The sequence below is a fragment of the Malaclemys terrapin genome, chromosome 4 (genome assembly GCF_027887155.1).
Source record: "Malaclemys terrapin pileata isolate rMalTer1 chromosome 4, rMalTer1.hap1, whole genome shotgun sequence".
Taxonomy (NCBI): domain Eukaryota; kingdom Metazoa; phylum Chordata; order Testudines; family Emydidae; genus Malaclemys; species Malaclemys terrapin.
In genome coordinates this window covers 133187008-133207158 of record NC_071508.1, presented here as the reverse complement: position 1 = coordinate 133207158, position 20151 = coordinate 133187008, and the positions used below count along the sequence as shown (strand labels likewise).

At 40.6% G+C, this 20151-nt stretch overlaps 1 protein-coding gene across 4 annotated transcripts in view; it reads right to left on the bottom strand.

Moving 5' to 3' along the window:
* The window catches only part of MARK3 (microtubule affinity regulating kinase 3), a 120370-nt gene that overhangs the window by 86899 nt on the left and 13320 nt on the right, over positions 1-20151 (bottom strand). For 3 of the 4 annotated variants that reach the window (XM_054025108.1, XM_054025109.1, XM_054025111.1), the window contains exons 2-4: positions 18892-18930; positions 10347-10538; positions 369-422 (exon numbers count right to left, since the gene is read on the bottom strand). In XM_054025108.1, coding sequence (XP_053881083.1) covers positions 369-422; positions 10347-10538; positions 18892-18930 — 285 coding nt within the window. The remainder of the gene's footprint in view (positions 1-368; positions 423-10346; positions 10539-18891; positions 18931-20151) is intronic. The other variant, XM_054025110.1, reaches the window with a different exon arrangement.

Below are 20151 nucleotides of genomic sequence, written 5' to 3'. Positions count from 1 at the left end.
GAAGAAAAAAAAACACCCAAAGGAAGTCAGATGTACTCTTTTTCAGTTTACTTAAGAGTTCAGGCCATTTGAGTAACAAAATAAGACCGGCAAAAGACATGTAATTGTCTCTGTTTGTAGCTTTGTATGCATTCTTTATTTGAAGAACGTGCTCATCTTGCATGACTGCAAAACTGTCCAAAACAGGCCTTTTACAAGGAAAGTTAGCATTAAGATGCAGTAGCTCAGTTGTGTATTTATATGAAACATGAGGTAGATGTTGCTTCAGGGACCACAGCATGTGAATTCAGGAATCGGAGAAGGAAAAGGTAAAAGGAACAAGCTGTAGTACAATTGAAAGATAAGAACAGTTAATCAAAGAAGCCTACCTTTTGAAGACTAGTTGGGTTCAATTGTGTTTTGTCAATTATTTTTATTGCAACCTAGAAGAAAAAAAGTTTATGATCAATATTTCCAGTTTAGATCTGATTGGCTTGTAACATGGTTACAATTGTTTAGTTTTAGAAATGCAAGGCATGAAATCGGATCAAGAAGATTAAACAGATATAGTTTTATTAATAAAACATTCTGAATAAAAGTATTTGGAACAAATGACTCCTAAAGAAAATAAAAGTAGGCTTCAGTTCTGTTGGATGTATTGGACAAAAAACAGCACTTAATGGTATTACAGCAGAGTAAAGTTCAAACGGTAGGAAGTAAGATGTATTGCAATGCAACTTAAATTCTAAATACTGTATTGCAGGGAAGTAATTTTCCTCTAGATTATAATCTTATAAAATACCACCTATATACTGGCAAACTGTGAAAATGTTTTAAAAGCAAAAGTTTCATAGCAAATTACAGGTATTGCTATACAAACTTCACAGCAGTTAAATTGACCTTTGGCCATTCACTGAAGATGTATGTGCTCAGCGTTAGTATTCTATTAATGTTATTCCCTTCTTGGTAAGAAGAGAAATGGCATCTTATATACAACAAAGAAATGAATTACACTGCACAAATTTAAACATTCATTCTTTTATCAGGTTTCCATCTTCTCTGAAAACATTGCACAAACATTTTTGAACCAATTAATTCTTAAAAACTGAAACTGATCAAGCGAAAATTCAGTGCCAAGGCTGCCACACACTAGAAGACATGAAAGGATCTCCAAATCAAGAGTGTGCAGGGGAGTAAGGAAGGGGAGACACTCTGTTTCAACTGAGGTACAAAATAAGTTAGACAGCTTCTTATGACTAAAAAGAGCCCATTTATAGAAATTATCAGATCAGACCCAAAATCCATTTAGTCTTGTATCCTGTTCTCCAATGATGGCCAGTACTAGATGCTCCAGAGAAACGTGTACAAAACTCACAATAAGCAGACATTTCATTGAGCTACCTACAATACCACCAGTCCCTTCTCCAAGTTAAATTTAGGACCTTGTAAGATGTATGAATAGGGTCCTACCAAATTCAGGGCCATGAAAAATGCGTCACGGACCGTGAAATCTGGTCTTTCGTGTACTTTTACCCTATATTATACAGATTTCACGGGGGAGACCAGAGTTTCTCAAATTGGGGGTCCTGACCCAAAAGGGAGTTACGGGGGGTGTCACAAGGTTATTTTAGGGGGTCGCAGTATTGCCACCCTTACTTCTGCGCTGCCTTCAGAGTTGGACAGCTGTGCGCCAGGCATCCAGCTCTGAAAGCAGTGCCCCCCCAGCAGCAGTGTAGAAATAAGAGTTGCAATACCATGCCGTGCCATGCCACAGTTACTTCTGTGATGCTGCCTTCAGAGCTAGGTGGCCAGAGAGTGGCGGCTGCTGACTGAGGGCCCAGCTCTGCAGGCAGCAGCTCAGAAATAAGGGTGGCAATACCATACTATGCCATCCTTACTGCGCTGCTGCAGGGAGCATCTCCGCCTTCAGAGCTGAGCTCCCAGCCAGCAGCTGCTGCTCTCTAGCTGCCCAGCTCTGAAGGCAGTGCCACTGCCAGCAGCTGTGCAGAAGTAAGAGTAATAGTACCACAAAACCCCCCCCAGACACACAATTCCTTTTTGGGTCAGGACCACTACAATTGCAACACTGTTAAATTTCAGATTTAAATACCTGAAATAATTAAATTTATGATTTTTAAAATCCTATGGCCATGAAATAGACCAAAATGGACCATGAATTTGGTAGAGCCCTATGTATGAATAGTGTACATTTTTCCTCCAGTCTTTATTATTTTCTATTTATCAACACAACTTCATTTGCCGTCATGTTCCGCATTCCTCACCAGTCCTCTCTGGTCTTTACTAACCAAATAATTTTGTGTTAGTTGCAAATTTTGCTACTTCAAGGCTCACTACCTTTCCAAATAATTTAATATATTCAACACTGATCCTAGTACAGGACCATGAGGCACCCCACTGTTTAGCCACGAAAACTGTCCATTTAATGCTATTCTGTTTCACGTCACCTAATCAATTTTTGATCCATAACAATACTTTGCCTCTTACTGCATGACTACTTAGTTTCTTTAACTATCTCTTGTGAGGGACCCTCTCAAATGCCTTTTGACAGTCTAAAATTGTCAACTTAATCTCTTTTATCCACTACTTTACTGACACATTTGACGAATTGTAATAGATTAGTGTGCCTGTTGTCCTATGCAGAAACAGTAGTGGTTAGATTTAGATACAATGATCTTCCAGGTGTTCACTATTCTATTTTTAATTACTGTTTCAACTAGTTTGCCAGGAATAGATGTATGTGTGACAGTGTACCCCATAAGGCTTTATGGGGGGGATGCTTATAAATGTATGTATGATATAACTGGAATAGGGTTTTGCTGCATATCTATGTAAAGGTTATGATCTACTGATTATGTTCATCCTAGTTGTATGCAGGCACCATTTGTGTATTCAAAGTTATGAACATTGGCTGTATAATTGCTTGATTTCTAAGTAGCCTTAGTTAGAACATTTGGTCACTTCTTGGGAAAGGAATATGCAAATTAGATGCCCAATCAGGGAGCACTTAACAGACAAAAGAGCTTGGAAGACTCCAATCCACATAAGAAGTCTACTTGAGGACCTTCAAGGTAGCATGTGGGTAATGGCTACTACCTGCAAGTCCTGAGTTATGCATGGGCATGTGACTTGCCCATGTGATTCCGAATCTCCATTTTGTGACTGGATTCTACACAGGGTGAGGAGGGGGGTCTCCACCCACAAGAGAAAGTCTATTTAAACCCGTAGGAGACCTCTCCATTGTGTCTTCAGCTGGCTAACGAAGGAGCCCCCCCCCAGGATACTTGAAGGAAACTGGAACAAAGGACAGTAACTACAGGGGGTGTGAGTGATTGCTGGACCCAGACTAAAAGGAGATTAGCCTGTAAAAGGGAGCATTCTGGAACTGGTGAGGATCTTATCTGTATTTAGTTTGATTAGACACAGATTTGCACATTTTATTTTATTTTGCTTGGTGACTTACTTTGTTCTGTCTGTTACTACCTGGAACCACTTAATTCCTACTTTCTGTATTTAATAAAATCACTTTTTACTTATTAACTCAAAGTATGTATTAATACCTGGGGGAGCAAACAACTGTGCATATCTCTCTATCAGTGTTATAGAGGGCGAACAATTTATGTGTTTACCCTGTATAAGCTTTATACAGGGTAAAACGGATTTATTTCGGTTTAGACCCCATTGGGAATTGGGCATCTGAGTGCTAAAGACAAGCACACTTCTGTGAGCTGTTTTCAGGTAAACCTGCAGCTGTGGGGCAAGTAATTCAGACTCTGGGTCTGTGTTGGAGCAGACGGGAGTGTCTGGCTCAGCAAGACAGGGTGCTGGAGTCCTGAGCTGGCAGGGAAAACAGGAATAGAAATAGTCTTAGTACATTAGGTGGCAGCTCCCAAGGGGGTTTCTGTGATCCAATCCGTCACAGTATGGCTTACTGGTCTAATTCCCCAGATCACTCTCAAGACCTTATTTTAAACATAGGTAAAACCTTTGCTACCCTCAAACTCTCAGGAAAAGCAGCCATTTCAGGAAGACACTGCATATTTCTGTTAGCAGGTCAGCCACTTTATACTTAGACTTGTTCAGAACTCTTGGATGTGTACCATCTGAACCTGGAGAGCTACTGATTTTTAAAATCATCAATTTGTTCCAACATCTCTTCTTCTGACACCTTAGTCTTGGATAGTTCCTCATCTTTATTGCCAGAAAAGAGCAGTTCCAAGGCCGGTATCTCGCCAATATCCTCTGCAGCAAAGATCAATGAGCAGAAATCATTTAGCTTCTCAGCAACGTTCTTATTTTCCTAATTGCTCCCCTTAACCCACTGACTTCTTTACAGACTTCCTGCTTCTGACAAAGAATCTCATTTATTTAAATACACTTAAGACTTCACCATTGTGAAAGAGATTCTGGATTCCAACAAGACACCCTTTTCTACTGTGCCAATTTATACACCTTTTACAGTTCTCAAGTGGAGATTATAGTCCAACAGCAGAAGTGCTCACCTTTATACTGGTACACGTTTAAATATCTGAGCTATCAAAGCACGAAATGCACAAATGCATGTTACCATGAATAAATTAAGCAACTGAAAGTAAACAGTGTAAATATGAGAGGGTAGACGTACAACATGGGTGTATGTGGGTAAGGCTGGATCAAACTGATCTAAGTTCACAGCCATTAAAGTTTAACAGGAAGGCTGAATAAGGAAGAGAGGCAATAACAGTACTCCTTAAATTCAAGTATAAAGGGTATAGCTGCAGTCAATCCCTTGGAAGAGGGAGGAGTGTTTGGAGGCTGCAGACACATGTAGGCTGCAGTTGCTCCCTGGGAGGACAGAGCAGCAAGGAAGAGCCAGAAGATTAGGACAGGGCTCAGGGGAATGCAGCAAGGTATGGGTGGAACAGACCTCGACTGCTGATTAGAGGTCCCAGAGCAGGAACCCAGAGAAGAGGGTGGGCCCAGGTTCCACAACCAGTCAATGGGGAAGTAGCACCAGTCGGGCAGTGCATAGGAACACTGCCTAAGCCTGTCTTGAGAAGAGACTTCCTTCCCCGTCCTGAGCCCAATTGGAAGGGGAACCATGACAGTGACCTAGCCAGAGGGGTGAGTCATGAAGAGGCCGCAGCAGCTCCTGGAGCAAAAGAGGGGCTGCAGACAAAGAGAGAAGGAGGGAAGGCTTGCAACTGTGGGGAGAGGTGTCAACCTGGTGAGCTATTTCCCAGAAAGACCAGGAGGGGGCGCTATACCTGCAGTGGGTAGAGCACCCTATCACAGACCTCCAAGCCCAAATCTATTCTAGCTATCTATTGTAAAATAAAACTATTTACAAAATGTACATGTAAGTGCTGAAGGATGCAGCAAATGCTGTGGACACTGAAGGGTTCCCCCTCAGACCATAGGAAGTTGAAAGGAACTGGAGAGGTGCTCGGTCCACACCGCCCCTTATATCCTAAGTTCAGAGCATGAGGCTGAGGGTCCAAAGGACACTGCTAGCAATAATCTTCCTGTCTCAGGTACACAGAGCGCATGAGTGCCCATAGTGAAATACACAGAGACCAGCACTTAAAGAACCACTTTCACTATCAAAGAGGCCATTATATACAGACATAGGCCTGAACTATGAAGTTCAGAACCAGATCAGCATTTCAATATTTCCACAGTTCATGAGTGTTCAAATTCAAGTTTGTTCTGAGCCTCTCTCTAGATGTAAAACAGTGGTAAGCCGTCACCAGTAGACTACAAAAAAGAATTTGAACTTTGGGGGGATTGGGTAGTACATTCTACTAGATTATGCTGTGAAAAACCGAAGTTCAGTTTCACTACCATTTTCTGGGGCTAAAGTCCATTATGAAATCTTGAAAAACATCCCTTTAAAAAAAACAAACCTCCAAATACACAGAGTAATAAGTCTCTCTCCTTTGATTCATTACCCTGCATGTGATCAAGACATATTTGTGTCTTCACACTACATCAGTCAAATTACTCTTGCCTAGATAAAAAGCCTATTTACACCTTGAGACCTCTTTTGAATACAGACAGGAGGCACAGTGATCCATGGCTTTGTCATCTGTAGACTGGATTAATTTAACATGTTGTACATGGGGCTGGCACCTCAAGACCACCTGGAAATGGCACAAAATGCAGTTGTCTGATTAAGTGGTGGGTCCTGCAGGAAGCGTATTAAATTTGTTCTCTGATATGACCTAGCTTCCAATTAGTTTCTGGGTACCATTTAAAGATATTTGATTCCACCTATAAAGGCTCAACGGATTTGGGTCCTGTAAACTGAGTCCACCTCTCACCTCCATACACATGGCACTACTGCCACCAAAGACAGCTCTCTGATACCAGTAAGCTGGCAGGATTTGATTTGCCAGGCATCGGTAAATATCCATTTCACCAGCCAGACACAGCAACACAAAAAATCCAACAGTAAGAGTCAGCAAGTGCAGCCTCTCATACACTTAGTGTCTGCAGGAATGCAGTGTCACCATCCCAGCAGCTGTGTAGAGCGCCCTCTGTAGCCCCGCTGTCACAGCCCCTCGCTCACTCATGAACAGGAGAACAGGGCCCATCCCTGGGCAGGAGCCATTCAGCAGCGGGGTGGCCGCCCTTGCAGCTGGAGGCTCATCCTCCTCCTTGTGACCCTGATTGGGGGGTCTCTGCTCTGCTGGGCCAGGACTGCAACCTCCCCCACACCTTGCACCCAGGGGGTGTCTCAGGTCCTTTGGCTGAGCTGAAAGGCCTTTGCAACCCTGCTGTCATCACCATCACCCTAATCCTACGCCCCCTTAATTTCCCACATCTGTGAAAATTAAAAGTTAAAAATAAACAAAGATAAAAAATATTAATGATCAAAATTACAGAAAAAGATAAAAACCAAATTCTGCCACACCTAGATACAGTTGACATCCTGGGGAAGAGATAAAACCCTCTTCTTACCTGTTGTACTAAGTATGGTTGACAAAACATCGGCCAGCCCTGCAGAATGGAGACTGTTGATACCCATGATACAAAGCCTACTTGCAAGAATTTCAGACATTGTGGTCAGTGTTGAAGGAGTGTTGTAGATCCTATACCATTACTTTTGAATATCTGCCATGCTCTCTCATACATCAGAAAGGAACTAGTTTCTAATTTGAAACTTCTGAACCTAACCTATTTCTTTGCAATTAGGAGAGAACTAAGTAGAAGCCTGGGCTCTATTCCACTTCACAGCAGATGACAGATACCTTTATCATTCTGATTCTTTCCTTGGTAGGATGTTGATCAAGATGGAATGAATTTGCACTCTGGGAACTCCTAGGTGCTTTTGAAAATGTTAACGCTATACCATTTAAATGACCAGTGCCTATGTCACTTCTAAAAATGGGACTTGGGAGCTGACATCATCTAAGTCCCTTAGAAGCTTTTGAAAATATGTTTACACTCAGTTTTATTTTGAGCTCTTCAGAATATGGTTTATTATGGTCTGTTGTACTTGAACAGTTGGAAAAAATATAGAAATAGTTGAAAAGTCTCTATAGCATTTTAGTAACTAACTTCAGCATATACTTTTTTCATGAATGAGTAGTTTTTTCCCCTTTAGTTCTTGAGTTATTATGAGGTAGTTGGGGGCTTTTTAAAATACAGAACTCAAGTGTACAGAGGTATTTTCACTGTGGCAATAAACGTTAAAACTCTATGGAAGAGGTATGACTCAAAGGTAAATTAGCTTTTAAAGTAACATTTTTACCCCTCATACTAGGAATTAGGATTTCTCTCAGTGCATATCTCACTGACAGCAAGAGGGCACAGCACAACCAGCAGCACATAATGCTGATTATTCTTGAAGTTCAGAAACATCACTGACCAAAATAGCTGGTATATGAACACAAAAATAGCTGCAATATCTCTCAAAAATACCTCTGAGCAATACCTTTGGGGATGATATTCAGAAACGGCATCTATGATTATACGTGCAGTAGAATGATGAATTCTCATATTTATATGTTCTTCCCTCCAAAAATAGTTCAAAGTACTTTATACGCTAGTCTTACAAGAACATACCTCTTAAGTGTCCCTCATTTTGAGAGATGTCATTTATTTTAGTCCCCAAATGATGTGAATTCCACACAAATATGATGGTCCCTCACTTTTACTGTTGCAAGTTATTTTCTTCAGAAATGTAACATCACAAAACTGAGGTTAAACAAAGATTTACACCAAAGGGAAAAAGGCATCCTTCATTTTGGGTCTTTGTCACATGCTACATCCCACCTTTGGGGTCCATGGTATTAACATTCTCTAAACCATTTTAAAAGCAAATTGCAATATTACACAATAGCTTAGCACATAAAATAATGATTATTATTAATGCAAAGTGAAATTAAGTAGTCAGAATGTAATTACCCAAATTGGAAGCTAGTCGGGACACCAGCATTATTCTGAAGATAGGTGGTGGCTGTGGGTGGGTGGGTCACCCATTCTAGAAATGACACACCTCCATTGCCTCCAGCACCATTGGTTCTGTATTGACTCAGATGTGAAAATGCCACCTATTAAATCCCCAATAGTACTGCATTCAGCAACTTGGTTTTCCTGGACTGGGAATGGCTGAGCCATTACAAACATTGACTCTATCTCCCCTTGTAAGTACTCTCACACTTATTATCAAACTGTCTGTACTCGGCTAGCTTGATTATCACTTCAAAAGTTTTTTTTCTCTTAATTAATTGGCCTCTCAGAGTTGGTAAGACAACTCCCACCTGTTTATGCTCTCTGTATGTGTGTATATATATCTCCTCAATATATGTTCCATTCTATATGCATCCGAAGAAGTGGGCTGTAGTCCACGAAAGCTTATGCTCTAATAAATTTGTTAGTCTCTAAGGTGCCACAAGTACTCCTGTTCTTTTTTGGTTTTCCTTGTAGATCTTGGCCAATAGGGTCACTTTAACCTCACAATGCCCAAGTTCATGCCAAACCCAACAATTTAAGTAAACAAGAAGTGCCGAAAAGGAAAAGTCTTTATCCTGCAGTAGACTGAAACTAGCTATTGATAACAAAGGTACAGCAACAAGGAACACCTTCTGTAGCAAATAAACTATTTACTAGTAGGAATATAATTTATTTCCACAGAAAGGAACTGTCAGATGTAAATTATTACTTATTAACTGTATTGCAGTAGCACCTAGGAACCTAGTTATGGGTCAGGGCCCAATTGTGCAAGACACTGTGCAAACACACACAAAGACTCCCTGCTTCAAAGAGCTTATAAGTGCTATATATTCTGCCTTTGTTTGCATATGCAAAGGAATTCTACTAGCAAATTTCAATACTATTCATTTACTTAACAGGTACTTCAGAACACACATTAAACTTTTAAAAAAGAACAGGAGTACTTGTGGCACCTTAGAGACTAACAAATTTATTTGAGCATAAGCTTTCGGGGGCTTTTAGTTTGTAAAGCGGTGGTAATCCCAATCTCCTCTACTGCTGTGAGATTTGGTGTCCTATAGAAAACACCTGGAACACCAGCACTAGCACTTTCTTCGGAAGATCCTCTACATAAGGTGGGAGGATCACCACACTAATGTCAAGTGTCCTCACAGAGGCCAACATCTTCAGTGTTGAGGCCCTGATTATCCAGCACCAGCTGAGGTGGCGCGGGCACTGTGTGTGCATGACTGACACACTTACCAAAACAATTGCTCTATGCCCAACTCACCAAAGAAGAAAGGAAACGGGGAGGCCAAAAGAAACACTTAAGACACCCTCAAGATAAACATCAAGAGATGTGGCTTTGACACCAGACACTGGGAGACAGCAGCCCAGGATAGGGATAACCGGCGAAGACTTGTCAGAGAAGGAATGTCCACTTTTGAGGAAAATCGCCTTGCCCTGGTCACAGAAAAATGCCCGGGAGGGGAGGGGGGGAGGAGAACAGACGACTGTCACCCAGCAATCATGGCCCAACCCTGTCTTTCAACACCACCCGCAACATCTGCCAACCAGACTGTGGCAACAATCGGACTCCACAGTCACCATAAAAAATAAAACTTGTGAAAGAATCATTCTCAACCTTGAAGAATTGCCAAAGACAACAACTTGCTAACAACATTTCTTAAAGATCCAGTATAAAACAAGCTCTTTTTAACAAACAGCATTTTGTATACATCACTAAAAGCCAAGAATTTAGTTTTCTATATTTTTTGTTTTTAACATTTCACTTTCCAGCAAATGCATAGCCATTTCTCTCTAACAAAAAATGCCATGCTGTTCTTGGACTCCGCATAACGCTATTTAAAGAGCGCTTTCAGAACTACCGCAATTGAACATACTTTACATAGTTAACAAAAGCGTTTTACCTCTCTGCCAGTAAGGATGTGTCTAGCCAACTTTACTTTTGCAAAATTCCCCTTTCCAATCGTTTTAAGAAGTCTGTAATTTCCAATATGAGGTTGCTCATCTGCACAGGAAGCTATAGAATTTCTACAGCGAGCTCCAGAGCGCCCAGTTCGAGAGGAAACTTCTTGACGTCCTTCTCCATGAGAGGTGTGCTATGATAAAGATATAATACATGTGTAAGATAAAAAGTGTTAAATAAAACAAGGGTATCATTTACAAAAAACAAGTACTGAAGTGTTGCATAAGTGTTGAGTAATTAACTTGAACTGGAGAAATTTCTGTTTTACAGCAATCTAGAATTATACATTTTGCGTGTCACTAGTATAGCTGATCCACACACACTCTCTCTTTCCTTATGGGCCTATATGACTTCTTTCACAATTTAACAACTCTCTTCTTGTTCTTTTCTTTTCTAATAAATCTTTAGTTTTAGATACTAAAGGACTGGCTGGCAGCAGGGTATTTTGGGTAAAATCCAAACTAATATTGACCTGGTAATGTGGCTGGCCCTTTAGTGTTCAGAAGAACCTTTTGTATAGTGAGCAGAGTTATAAATAACTTCTCACTTTACTGGACCTAGGTGTTGATCAGGAGCTAGAGAACTGGAATGCAGTAAAGGGGGTTGTGTGATTTCTTTTTTCAGCTTCTTGATAACCAGTGTGGGGGACCAAGAGCACAGTTTGTGATCGGTCGCTGAATCTAACAGCGTTCATCTCCAGTTTGGGAGAATCTGCTCTCTTTTTTGCAGCCTGCCCTAACCTTGCATTTTCAGTGGGGACTACCCTAGGCACCCTGGGTCACATAAGGAAGGATGGGGTTGCTCTGAAGAAACTGTTCCATAGGCTGAGTTTGCTGCCTCCTCAAAGTGTTTTTTAAAATGCTCCCAAACAAGATCTAGTTGAAAAAAAAAAATGGAAAACTATTCCTGTTGCATTTTTTTAAACCCTTTTGTTCATTTTTTTTTTAACTTTCTGATTATCTGTATCCTGAACTCACTAGTACAGTACTGTAGCACTTTCTCATGGCAAGGAACCAACAATATATATCATTTGTTAACTGTTAGCTGAATGTAAAACCTTCAAGCTATTTTCTGCTAAAAAAACCTTTGCTATAACAGAAATGCTGCAATGTCAACAGAAATACATTTTTGTATAGCCACAAACTTTAGAACGAGAACTTCAATTATCCTGGAAAATAGCCACTAATAATCTGGGTTTAATTGTCAAATCCTATCATGCTGGTATTTGTTTCAAGGCCTTTGGACCAATTGCTCATTCTGAAGTAGTACTAGTGTTAGCATGTATCTAATAAGTCTATATGGGAAAGGAGGATTCAATGCATTTGAGTAATCAGTCGGTTCAATTTAGTGCCATGGAAACTGACTGCCATCCTCTTGCACAGTTGCCAACTTTAGAGGAGTGCCCTGAATTACATCTCTCAGACAAGACTGAAACCAGTGAGCTTTTGCTGGGAGGGTCTACCACAGCAGGGTAGGGTGGAAGAGAATCTGGGTTTTGGTCCCAATTCTCTCCTCCTTCCCACCATGTGGTCTCACTTGGATGCATAAAATAATATGGGACCCCTTGATATACCAAATTAATTCAGACAACACAAGTCCATAAGAGGTATTTTGTGAGGAGGTGAAACCTCTTTCCATGCTTATCTTCCCGCATCTCTTTTCCATTTATGATTTAAAGGAAACTCTATAAAACAAAGTCTTATTATGGCTTCCTTGTTTTTGTTCTTCCTTCATTCCTTTTCCTGAGGATGGATTTATTTTAATCACTGAGTTCAATAATTATTTAAATCAGCAAGCAGGAAACCTTGACATAAATAATCAATTTTAATATTATTTTGCATTTGTAGTTTTTTTAGTTATTTTCCTAAAGCCAGGTCACAATACATACATGTTGATTTGTAACTAAATATAGTCTTTACACTAAATTCAGTACTACTTTTGGCTAACTAAGAGGGTATACTATATCTATATACATTTAAGCAATTATATAGTTTAACATACATTCAGTCTTAATTTTTAAATTGTTAGAAAATGTAAATGGCGTGTGTGTATATATACACACACACGACAAATGTGTAATATATATATATATATATTATATATTATACATGATGTGTTGAGCAGCATTTGAATGGAAATTGGAATGCAATTAAACATGCACAAAAACAGCATTTCAGAATTATCACTTGAATAAAACTACCTTTAATATGTTGAATGCATAAGAAAAAAAGTTTATCAAAACATGTTTCTCATTAAAATTGATTTATTAAACAAAAGGAACTATTATCTGTAGTTAATTGAACTGTTTCCAGTCACCATGTTCTTCAGGATTTTAGAACTAATAGATTTCATCTTTTTATGCCTCGTTTTGATTTATGGATTCAAAGAAGAAAACAAAGCTTTCTCAACTTTGATGGACTAGTCCTTGAACTGAACTAGTAGAATAAACTGAGAAGAACAAAATATTCTCTTTGCACCTACAAAAGCAGGGCTACTGCTATCAAAAGCTGGTTTAGCACTTGAACAAACTCTGGATCCAGGTGCTTAACCACTAACTTCCACCAGTTCAGGGGTCCGACTGTGTTTAAAATTTTGGCAGCAAATATATACTGCTTGGATTTTTTTTTTACATTTAATTTTAATTATTGATTGTAGATAATTTAGGCTTTAACATAGGTTGCCATATTTCAGATTTAATATTAAGTGTAATTTTTAAATAAAAATGTATTTAAATTAAAAAACCCTTTAAAAAAATCAATTTGTATCCACCCTGTTTTTCCTACTCTCCATTTACCCAATATTTTTATGTATCCTCTATACTGTCCATCCCAACCCACAGGACGTAAACCATACATACCTTTCACACTCTGGTATCTAAACACTGTCCCCAACCACAAGTTCTTGCTGCCTAGCTTGTGTCCCTCTGCTGTCATTTCCCTGTTGGCGCTGCCCATCTCAACCTCCAATGTGGCTCCCAGCCAGTCACCTCTCCCTTCAATTCCTCACTCTGCTTGCAGCTTCTACTACTCTTCTAGCTGGGGGCAGCCTAAAACCCAGTGCCCCAGCAATCCTCACTGAACTGGAAGAATCACTCCAGCAGAATTCTATTTTGCTCCAAGCTCAGCTACATGCACGAGATCACAAATGGACTGCAGGAGTGACAGGGCTGCAAATGCACAAGTGTCAGTTGCAACACATAATGCTTAGCTCCTTTCATAGATTTTAAGGACAGAAGGAATCACTGTGATCATTTAGTCTGATCTACATAACACAAGCCATAACCCTACTCTGAATTAACTCATACTTCAAGTCCAAAACCAGTGGTTGAACTAGAGTATATCTTTTAGAAAAACATTCAATCTTGATTTAAAAATCTCCAGTGATGGACAATCCATTACAACCCATGGTAAGTTGTTCCAATAGTTAATTACATCTACTGTTAAAAACCTGTGCTTTATTTCTCATCTTAATTTGTTTAGCCTCAACTTCCAACTACTGGATCTTTTTATACCCTCTCCAATTTATCAACATCTTTCTTCATTGTGACCACCAGAACTGGACACAATATTCCACCAGTGCCAAATATAGAGGTAATAGAACTTCCATACGACTACTCAATAACCCTTTTTATACATGCAAGAATTGCATTAGCCCTTTTGGCCATTGCATCACACTGGGCACAGCTTATGTTCTGCTGATTAGCCACAAAGATGCCCCACATCTTTTTTTAGAGTCCCTGTTTCTGGAGAATAGTGTTGCCCATCCTGTAAATAAAGAACAAAAAATGCAGGACGAGGTGAATGGTCTTACATTTGGCCGTATTGAAACGCATATTGTTAGCCTGAGCCCAGTTTACCAAGCAATCTAGATTGATCCGTATCAGTGATTTCCTCTTCATTATTTACCACTCTCCCAATCTTTACAATATCTACAAACTTTATTGGTAATGATTTTACATCTTCTTTCAGCTCATTGATAAAAACATTAAATAATGTAGGGCCAAAGAACTGATACTTGTGGGGTGCCATTATAAATACATGTGCTCAATAATGATTCCCTCTTTAAAATTAAAAACATGTTTAATGACCGGTCTCAAAATGTAATCTATTTAATGTATGCAATGTTGATTTTGAATCCTTCCAGTTTCTTAATCTTGTCATGAATTTCCAAGTCAAATGCCTTATACAGACATCTAACTATATCACATTAACCAACCTGTAATCTCTTCTAAGTTCTATTTTTCATAACCCTCTGCTGACAGGCATTACATGTTACTGTCCTTCAATTCTTCAGTAATTGAGTCCTATCTGAGATAGTCCATCATTTTGCTTGGGCCCAATTCAGGCCTATAATTACCCGGGTTGTTCCAGAGGACAGAAAGAAAGCCAGTGTTCCAAGACTTACTGAAAACCAACAGTAATGGTCCAGTAAACTCAGCAGCCAATATTTTCAAAACTCTTGGATGCAAGTTGCCTACAGCTGCTGATTTTAAAAGGTCTAACTTTAGTGGCTGCTATATAATTAAGAAAATTATATAATTAAGAAAAATGAGGGGAGGGATAGCTCAGTGGTTTGAGCATTGGCCTGCTAAACCCAGGCTTGTGAGTTCAATCCTTGAGGGGGCCATTTAGAGATCTGGGGCAAAATCAGTACTTGGCCCTGCTAGTGAAGGCAGGGGGCTGGACTCGATGACCTTTCAAGGTCCCTTCCAGTTCTAGGAGATAGGATATCTCCATTAAATTTTAATAATAATTTTTTTTAATTTTAAGAAGGATGTTATTGTTGGCATAGAAAAGTGTTTTAACATCATATGACATGAATACATCATCTGGCTTTTTCTCAAATACAGAACAGAAATACTTATAGAACAATTCTACCTTTTCTGCATTATTATTGAGAATTCTACCATTCATCTAGTAATGAACCAAAATGATTGTTAGGATTCCTTTTGCTCTGAATATATTTAAGAAACTCTTTATTGTCCTTAATTCTGCATGTCAGATGTCCTTTTGCTTCCCTTACCAATTTTCTGCAATTCCTAGCTTATATTCACTGCTTTCACTCTCCCCATTTAGCTATATCTATCTATCTATCGATGTATCAATTTCCACTTTTTTATACCTGCTTTCACTTCCCCTGTAATACAAGCTGTTTTTTTAACCTGTGTATCCTCTCTCAATGGTGCTTTTTGGACATTTAGTAAAATGTTCTTATACAGTTCCCAATTACCATTCTCTCCACTCAACTGATTTGGCTCAACTGCTTTCAGCTTTGTGAAACTGACCCATTTGCAGCACCAAATATATCGACATTACTGGTTTGGAATTACTTTGTTGGCACATAAAAAATGCAACCAAATCAATCACAGAACTAAAATTAGGGGTTGCTTAAGTGCAAGTGATCAATTTGTCTCTCTCGCGGTCAAGATCAGGCCTAATATTGAATTCCCCTGGGTTGGATGCAACACTGAGTTAGGAAACTTACTCCTGAGGGAATTCTGCACCAAAAAGATTAAAAATTCTGCACACAATATTTTAAAATTCTACAATTTTTAGTGGTCAATAAATAAATATGGAGGCTCCAGCATAGCAGCAGGGAGCACAGGCCACTGGCTGCACAGAAGTGGGAGATCACTCTGCAGGTTCCCCGCTCCCAGGGCACTGACTCAGCGGTTAGGCTGCACCCAATCTGGATACAGTGCAAGGGCCAGGCCTGCTCCATAAACACCCCAGGGCCCTGCCCCGCTGCGGCAGGCAGGCTCAGCCCAGCAAAATCTAAGTGTGGAGGGGCTTAGTGTCGGGGGAACGAGGGTGGGTTGAGAGGGTTCTGTGTGGGGCAATCCGAGGGCAGGTGGCTCAGTGGGGGTCCGGATGCAGGGGGGATCAGGATGCACAAGGGCTCATTGGGGGGTTCCAGGTGAAGTGGCTATGGGACTCTGCAGACGGTCCAGGTTAAGGTGGATATGGCTCAGAGGAAGGGTCTGGGGGGGATGGGGCTCAGCAGGGGGCTCTGGATGTGGGGGCTCTGTGGTGTTAGGGGAGTGGGGCTTGATCGAGTGGGAATCTGGGTGCAGCTGATTGGGGTATGGGTGGTCCAGGTGCGGGAGGGGGCGGGGCTCATCAGGGTGGGGATTTGAGTGCAGGGGGCTCAGTGGGGGATGGTCTGGGTGCAGGAGTCCGGATGCAGAGGGGGTAAGGCTCAATGGGAGGAAGTGGTATTGGGGGCCCTCCGAGTGCAGGGGGTGAGGATCAGTGGGGCAAAGGTTCAGATGCAGTGGACTTGGTGGAAGGATTCTGGGTGCAGGGGGTGAGGCTCGGTGGAGGGAGTCTATGCACGGGGGTTGGGCAGATGGGGAAGCAGCTCCCCATACAGTGACCACTCCCTACCGTGGCTGAAGAGCAATGGGGGCAGGAAGTGGGGAGGGTACGGTGCTTCCTGCAGCTGGAGGAGGTTTCTGGAGGTGGGTCTGACCCAGACCCAGCCACTCCTTGCAGGGGAAGAGCAAGTCCCATCCTCTCCTGCCTCTAGCCCAGCCAGAACTAGCAGCTGAGCCCGGTGCAGGGTAGGAGCCACTGGCTGGAGAGTCCCCGCCCCCACCTAACCCCTCAGTGATTGACCTCTCTGCCAGCTGCTCTGGGCACCTGAAATGACATGCCCATGCTGCTGGGGAGGGGCAGGTGATCACTCTTGCGGCTTCCCTGTAAGAAAGTCATTTTTCTGCTGGGAAGAAAAGAAATCTGCAGGGGACATGAATTCTGCGCAGACATAATGGCGAAGAATTCCCCCAGAAGTAGAAAATGACATCTATAATATTTTTTATAAATTCCAGCATGAGATCTACTTCTGCTTGTGAAAGTGATGGTAGAGCAGCGGGCCTGACACTGTACAGGTATAATGCAAAAGGCAGGGATATCAATTATCAAAGAATTCTGTTCCTGTGCACCCTTTCAGAGCTGTAAAATGCTAAACAATTAAATAAGTCCCCCTCTCATATGAAAGGGTAATTATTCCTCTATTCCATCTTCCTGAAGTATCTGATTTACACTAGCTTTCATTTTCTCAGCTAGGGCAATTTTCCACACAGTAACTTGGATGAACTTGCTAAATTAAGATGCAATTTTTTGTTAAAAGCGGGATGATGCAGCGGCATATTAAGAGTAGATGAAGGCTCATTAATTGTGATGGCGACAAAAGCCACCTGTTAAGTTATAATTCTTACTACTTCGATCAAATCACCTTTTAAAAAAATGTCAACGTTTATGGCTACTAAATCCTCAATACAAGTTCCTATGAAAATACACTTTTTGTATACAATTTGAGAGTATGATTTTTTTTTTAAATAGCCCAAGCCTTCACTCCATGGATGAAGAGGACGTTTGCATGTACTCGTCTTTCGATGCATGTAGCAGAAGTCATTAGGGTAGCACAAGGTGACCAACAGGCAAAGTTCCTTCTGCTACACTGGGTCTCCACATGTCGGAAAAAAGGACAAGAAATCTCCTCTACCACCTATCCAAAGCATTCACACAGGAGCAGAGGGTAATTGATCCAAAAAGTCACTGCTTGTTCAGGAAAGCCTGGAGAAGCTGAGAAGCAAGAGAAGTAGAACAGTATCTCCTATCCTGCTAATGGAGTTAACCACTTCCCCTGGCAAGCAGCATAGCTCACAAGCTGCTTTCCTGACCAACTGCTTCAATGCATTGTTAACCCACCAGCACATCCCCGCCCCTCCCCTCAGGCTTATCCTTAGAGAAGCAGTTTGTTTTTTTCACAGGCACAGTCCCAACCTAACACATGCAGTTCTACCCACTGGTTTTCATCTAGTAAGGGCTTCTGTAACAGACCCAGCCTTCAACCAGGAAGTGAAGGGCAGGCTGGGGACATTTAATAACTTTTAAAGTCACAAATAAAATATTAATATTTTAATCTCATTTAGGGTTATATTAGCAATTAACCTTTTTTTTTAAATTAAATGGGGTGTTAAACATGTGGAAACAATTTTAAAAAATGTTAGGCTCTTCTACAACACTCACCACAGCAGAGTGTCACAAAATGACTTTATCTTCGCATCATGGTCAGTTAAGGAACAACTGCATTGTCCTACAGATGGCAAACTGAGGCACAGAGAGACTGTCTAACCAGAGATCACACAGGAAGGCTGTAGCACAGCCAGTATTAAAATGTGTCTCCTGAATTCCAGTTCAGCACCCTAATCACAAATCTATCCAATTTTCCATGTCTTGATACATGCAGTGCCCTAATCCAAAGTCTTAATCTTCAAACTTAATCTTAAACTCTTGCACAGCGGTGGCTATCTTAGAAACCACTTCTCCATTTCCAACTCAAAGAGACAGCTTTACTCCATGTGGATTCTGACTCCAGGAAGACATTTAAGGAGAAGGATCCCAGGACCTCCCAGTTGTTAAACACCTTACTGCAGGAGATCTGATTGAGTCTAAGCTTTCAGAACACAATGCAAAACCCACCTTTTCGCAAAGGCCTTCCCCCAGTGAAGAGACGACATCCTTTCTCAAGGTCAGATAATGATAAGCATGAAGAGAAAAAAAAGAAAAAAGAAGAAAAGGAAAAAAGGAAAAAGCAAATGAAGCATGGAGGAGCAGACAGTTGACATTCCTTTGGACAATGTTAGCTCTACATTATAGCTAAATATTCAGAGCTTAGACACCACGATGGGTGCATCAGAAACACTCAAGACAGAGGATGATTAAATTCACTAATTAGTAAGATTCCAGAGTTAAATATAGTACTCTAGGAAGTTGCTAATAGAGCTGGGAAACCTGGGGTAAATGGAACTTTATTTTAAATTCTTCAAGTGGGCATAAAGTATTAGACTACACACAGGGTTTGGAAAAAAAAAATGTACGTGCTCACTCAGGCTTTCTATGAAGCTTTGTTGAGAGGGCGGCCCAATGATATCAATTTCTACAGAACCAAAACTGTCTTTTAAAAAATTGAAGTCTCTAGCTCATGTGGTTATGACAATAGCCTTCCACATAGCAAGCAAACGTAAGCTAATATATAGTGCTGTCTTCCAAAGTCTGTAGACATCTCCATTGCCTCTGCTGTGACTCATAGCTTTGTGCTACAGCAAAGTAAAGTGACCTGACTTGTCAATTTTTATGGCTGCTATATAGGACCCTCTGGAAAGTAATGGAGCCAATAAAAATCATGTCAATTTAACTAGCTGCACCACGTGTGCTTTTTTAAATTTCAATGGAAAAACGTTAAAAATCCCATTCCCTGCAGTGTTTATAATTCAAACATCATGCAAATATTTGAGAAATTAAGTAAAACTGAGGAACTGACTCGTTTTTTCATTGTTCACGCCCAGATACAGAAAGCAAACATAACAAATTGGATGTTTGAAATTCAATTTCATAGTAACCTAGTGTTATTTATAATATAGGTGAAGTGGGGGGAAAAAAGTAGACCATTCCCATTTAATAAGTCACATTATGAAGTTACTGGAAATATTAGAGCACCATAAGGTATTTAAGCCCAGGTTCACTCCCCTCATTCACACTAAGTAGTAGTACCTTTACCTTACTTCACACATAATCCAACTGACATTTATGGGACTATGCATAGTACTATTCAACATGAATAGGGACTCGGGACAGAATCTGGCCCCTACGGCATTAGCAGAAGTACATAGTTTAACTCCTGAGGGCATTCTGTGCCAAAATACAAATTCTGCACCCGTTTTAAAATTCTGCAAATTTTAT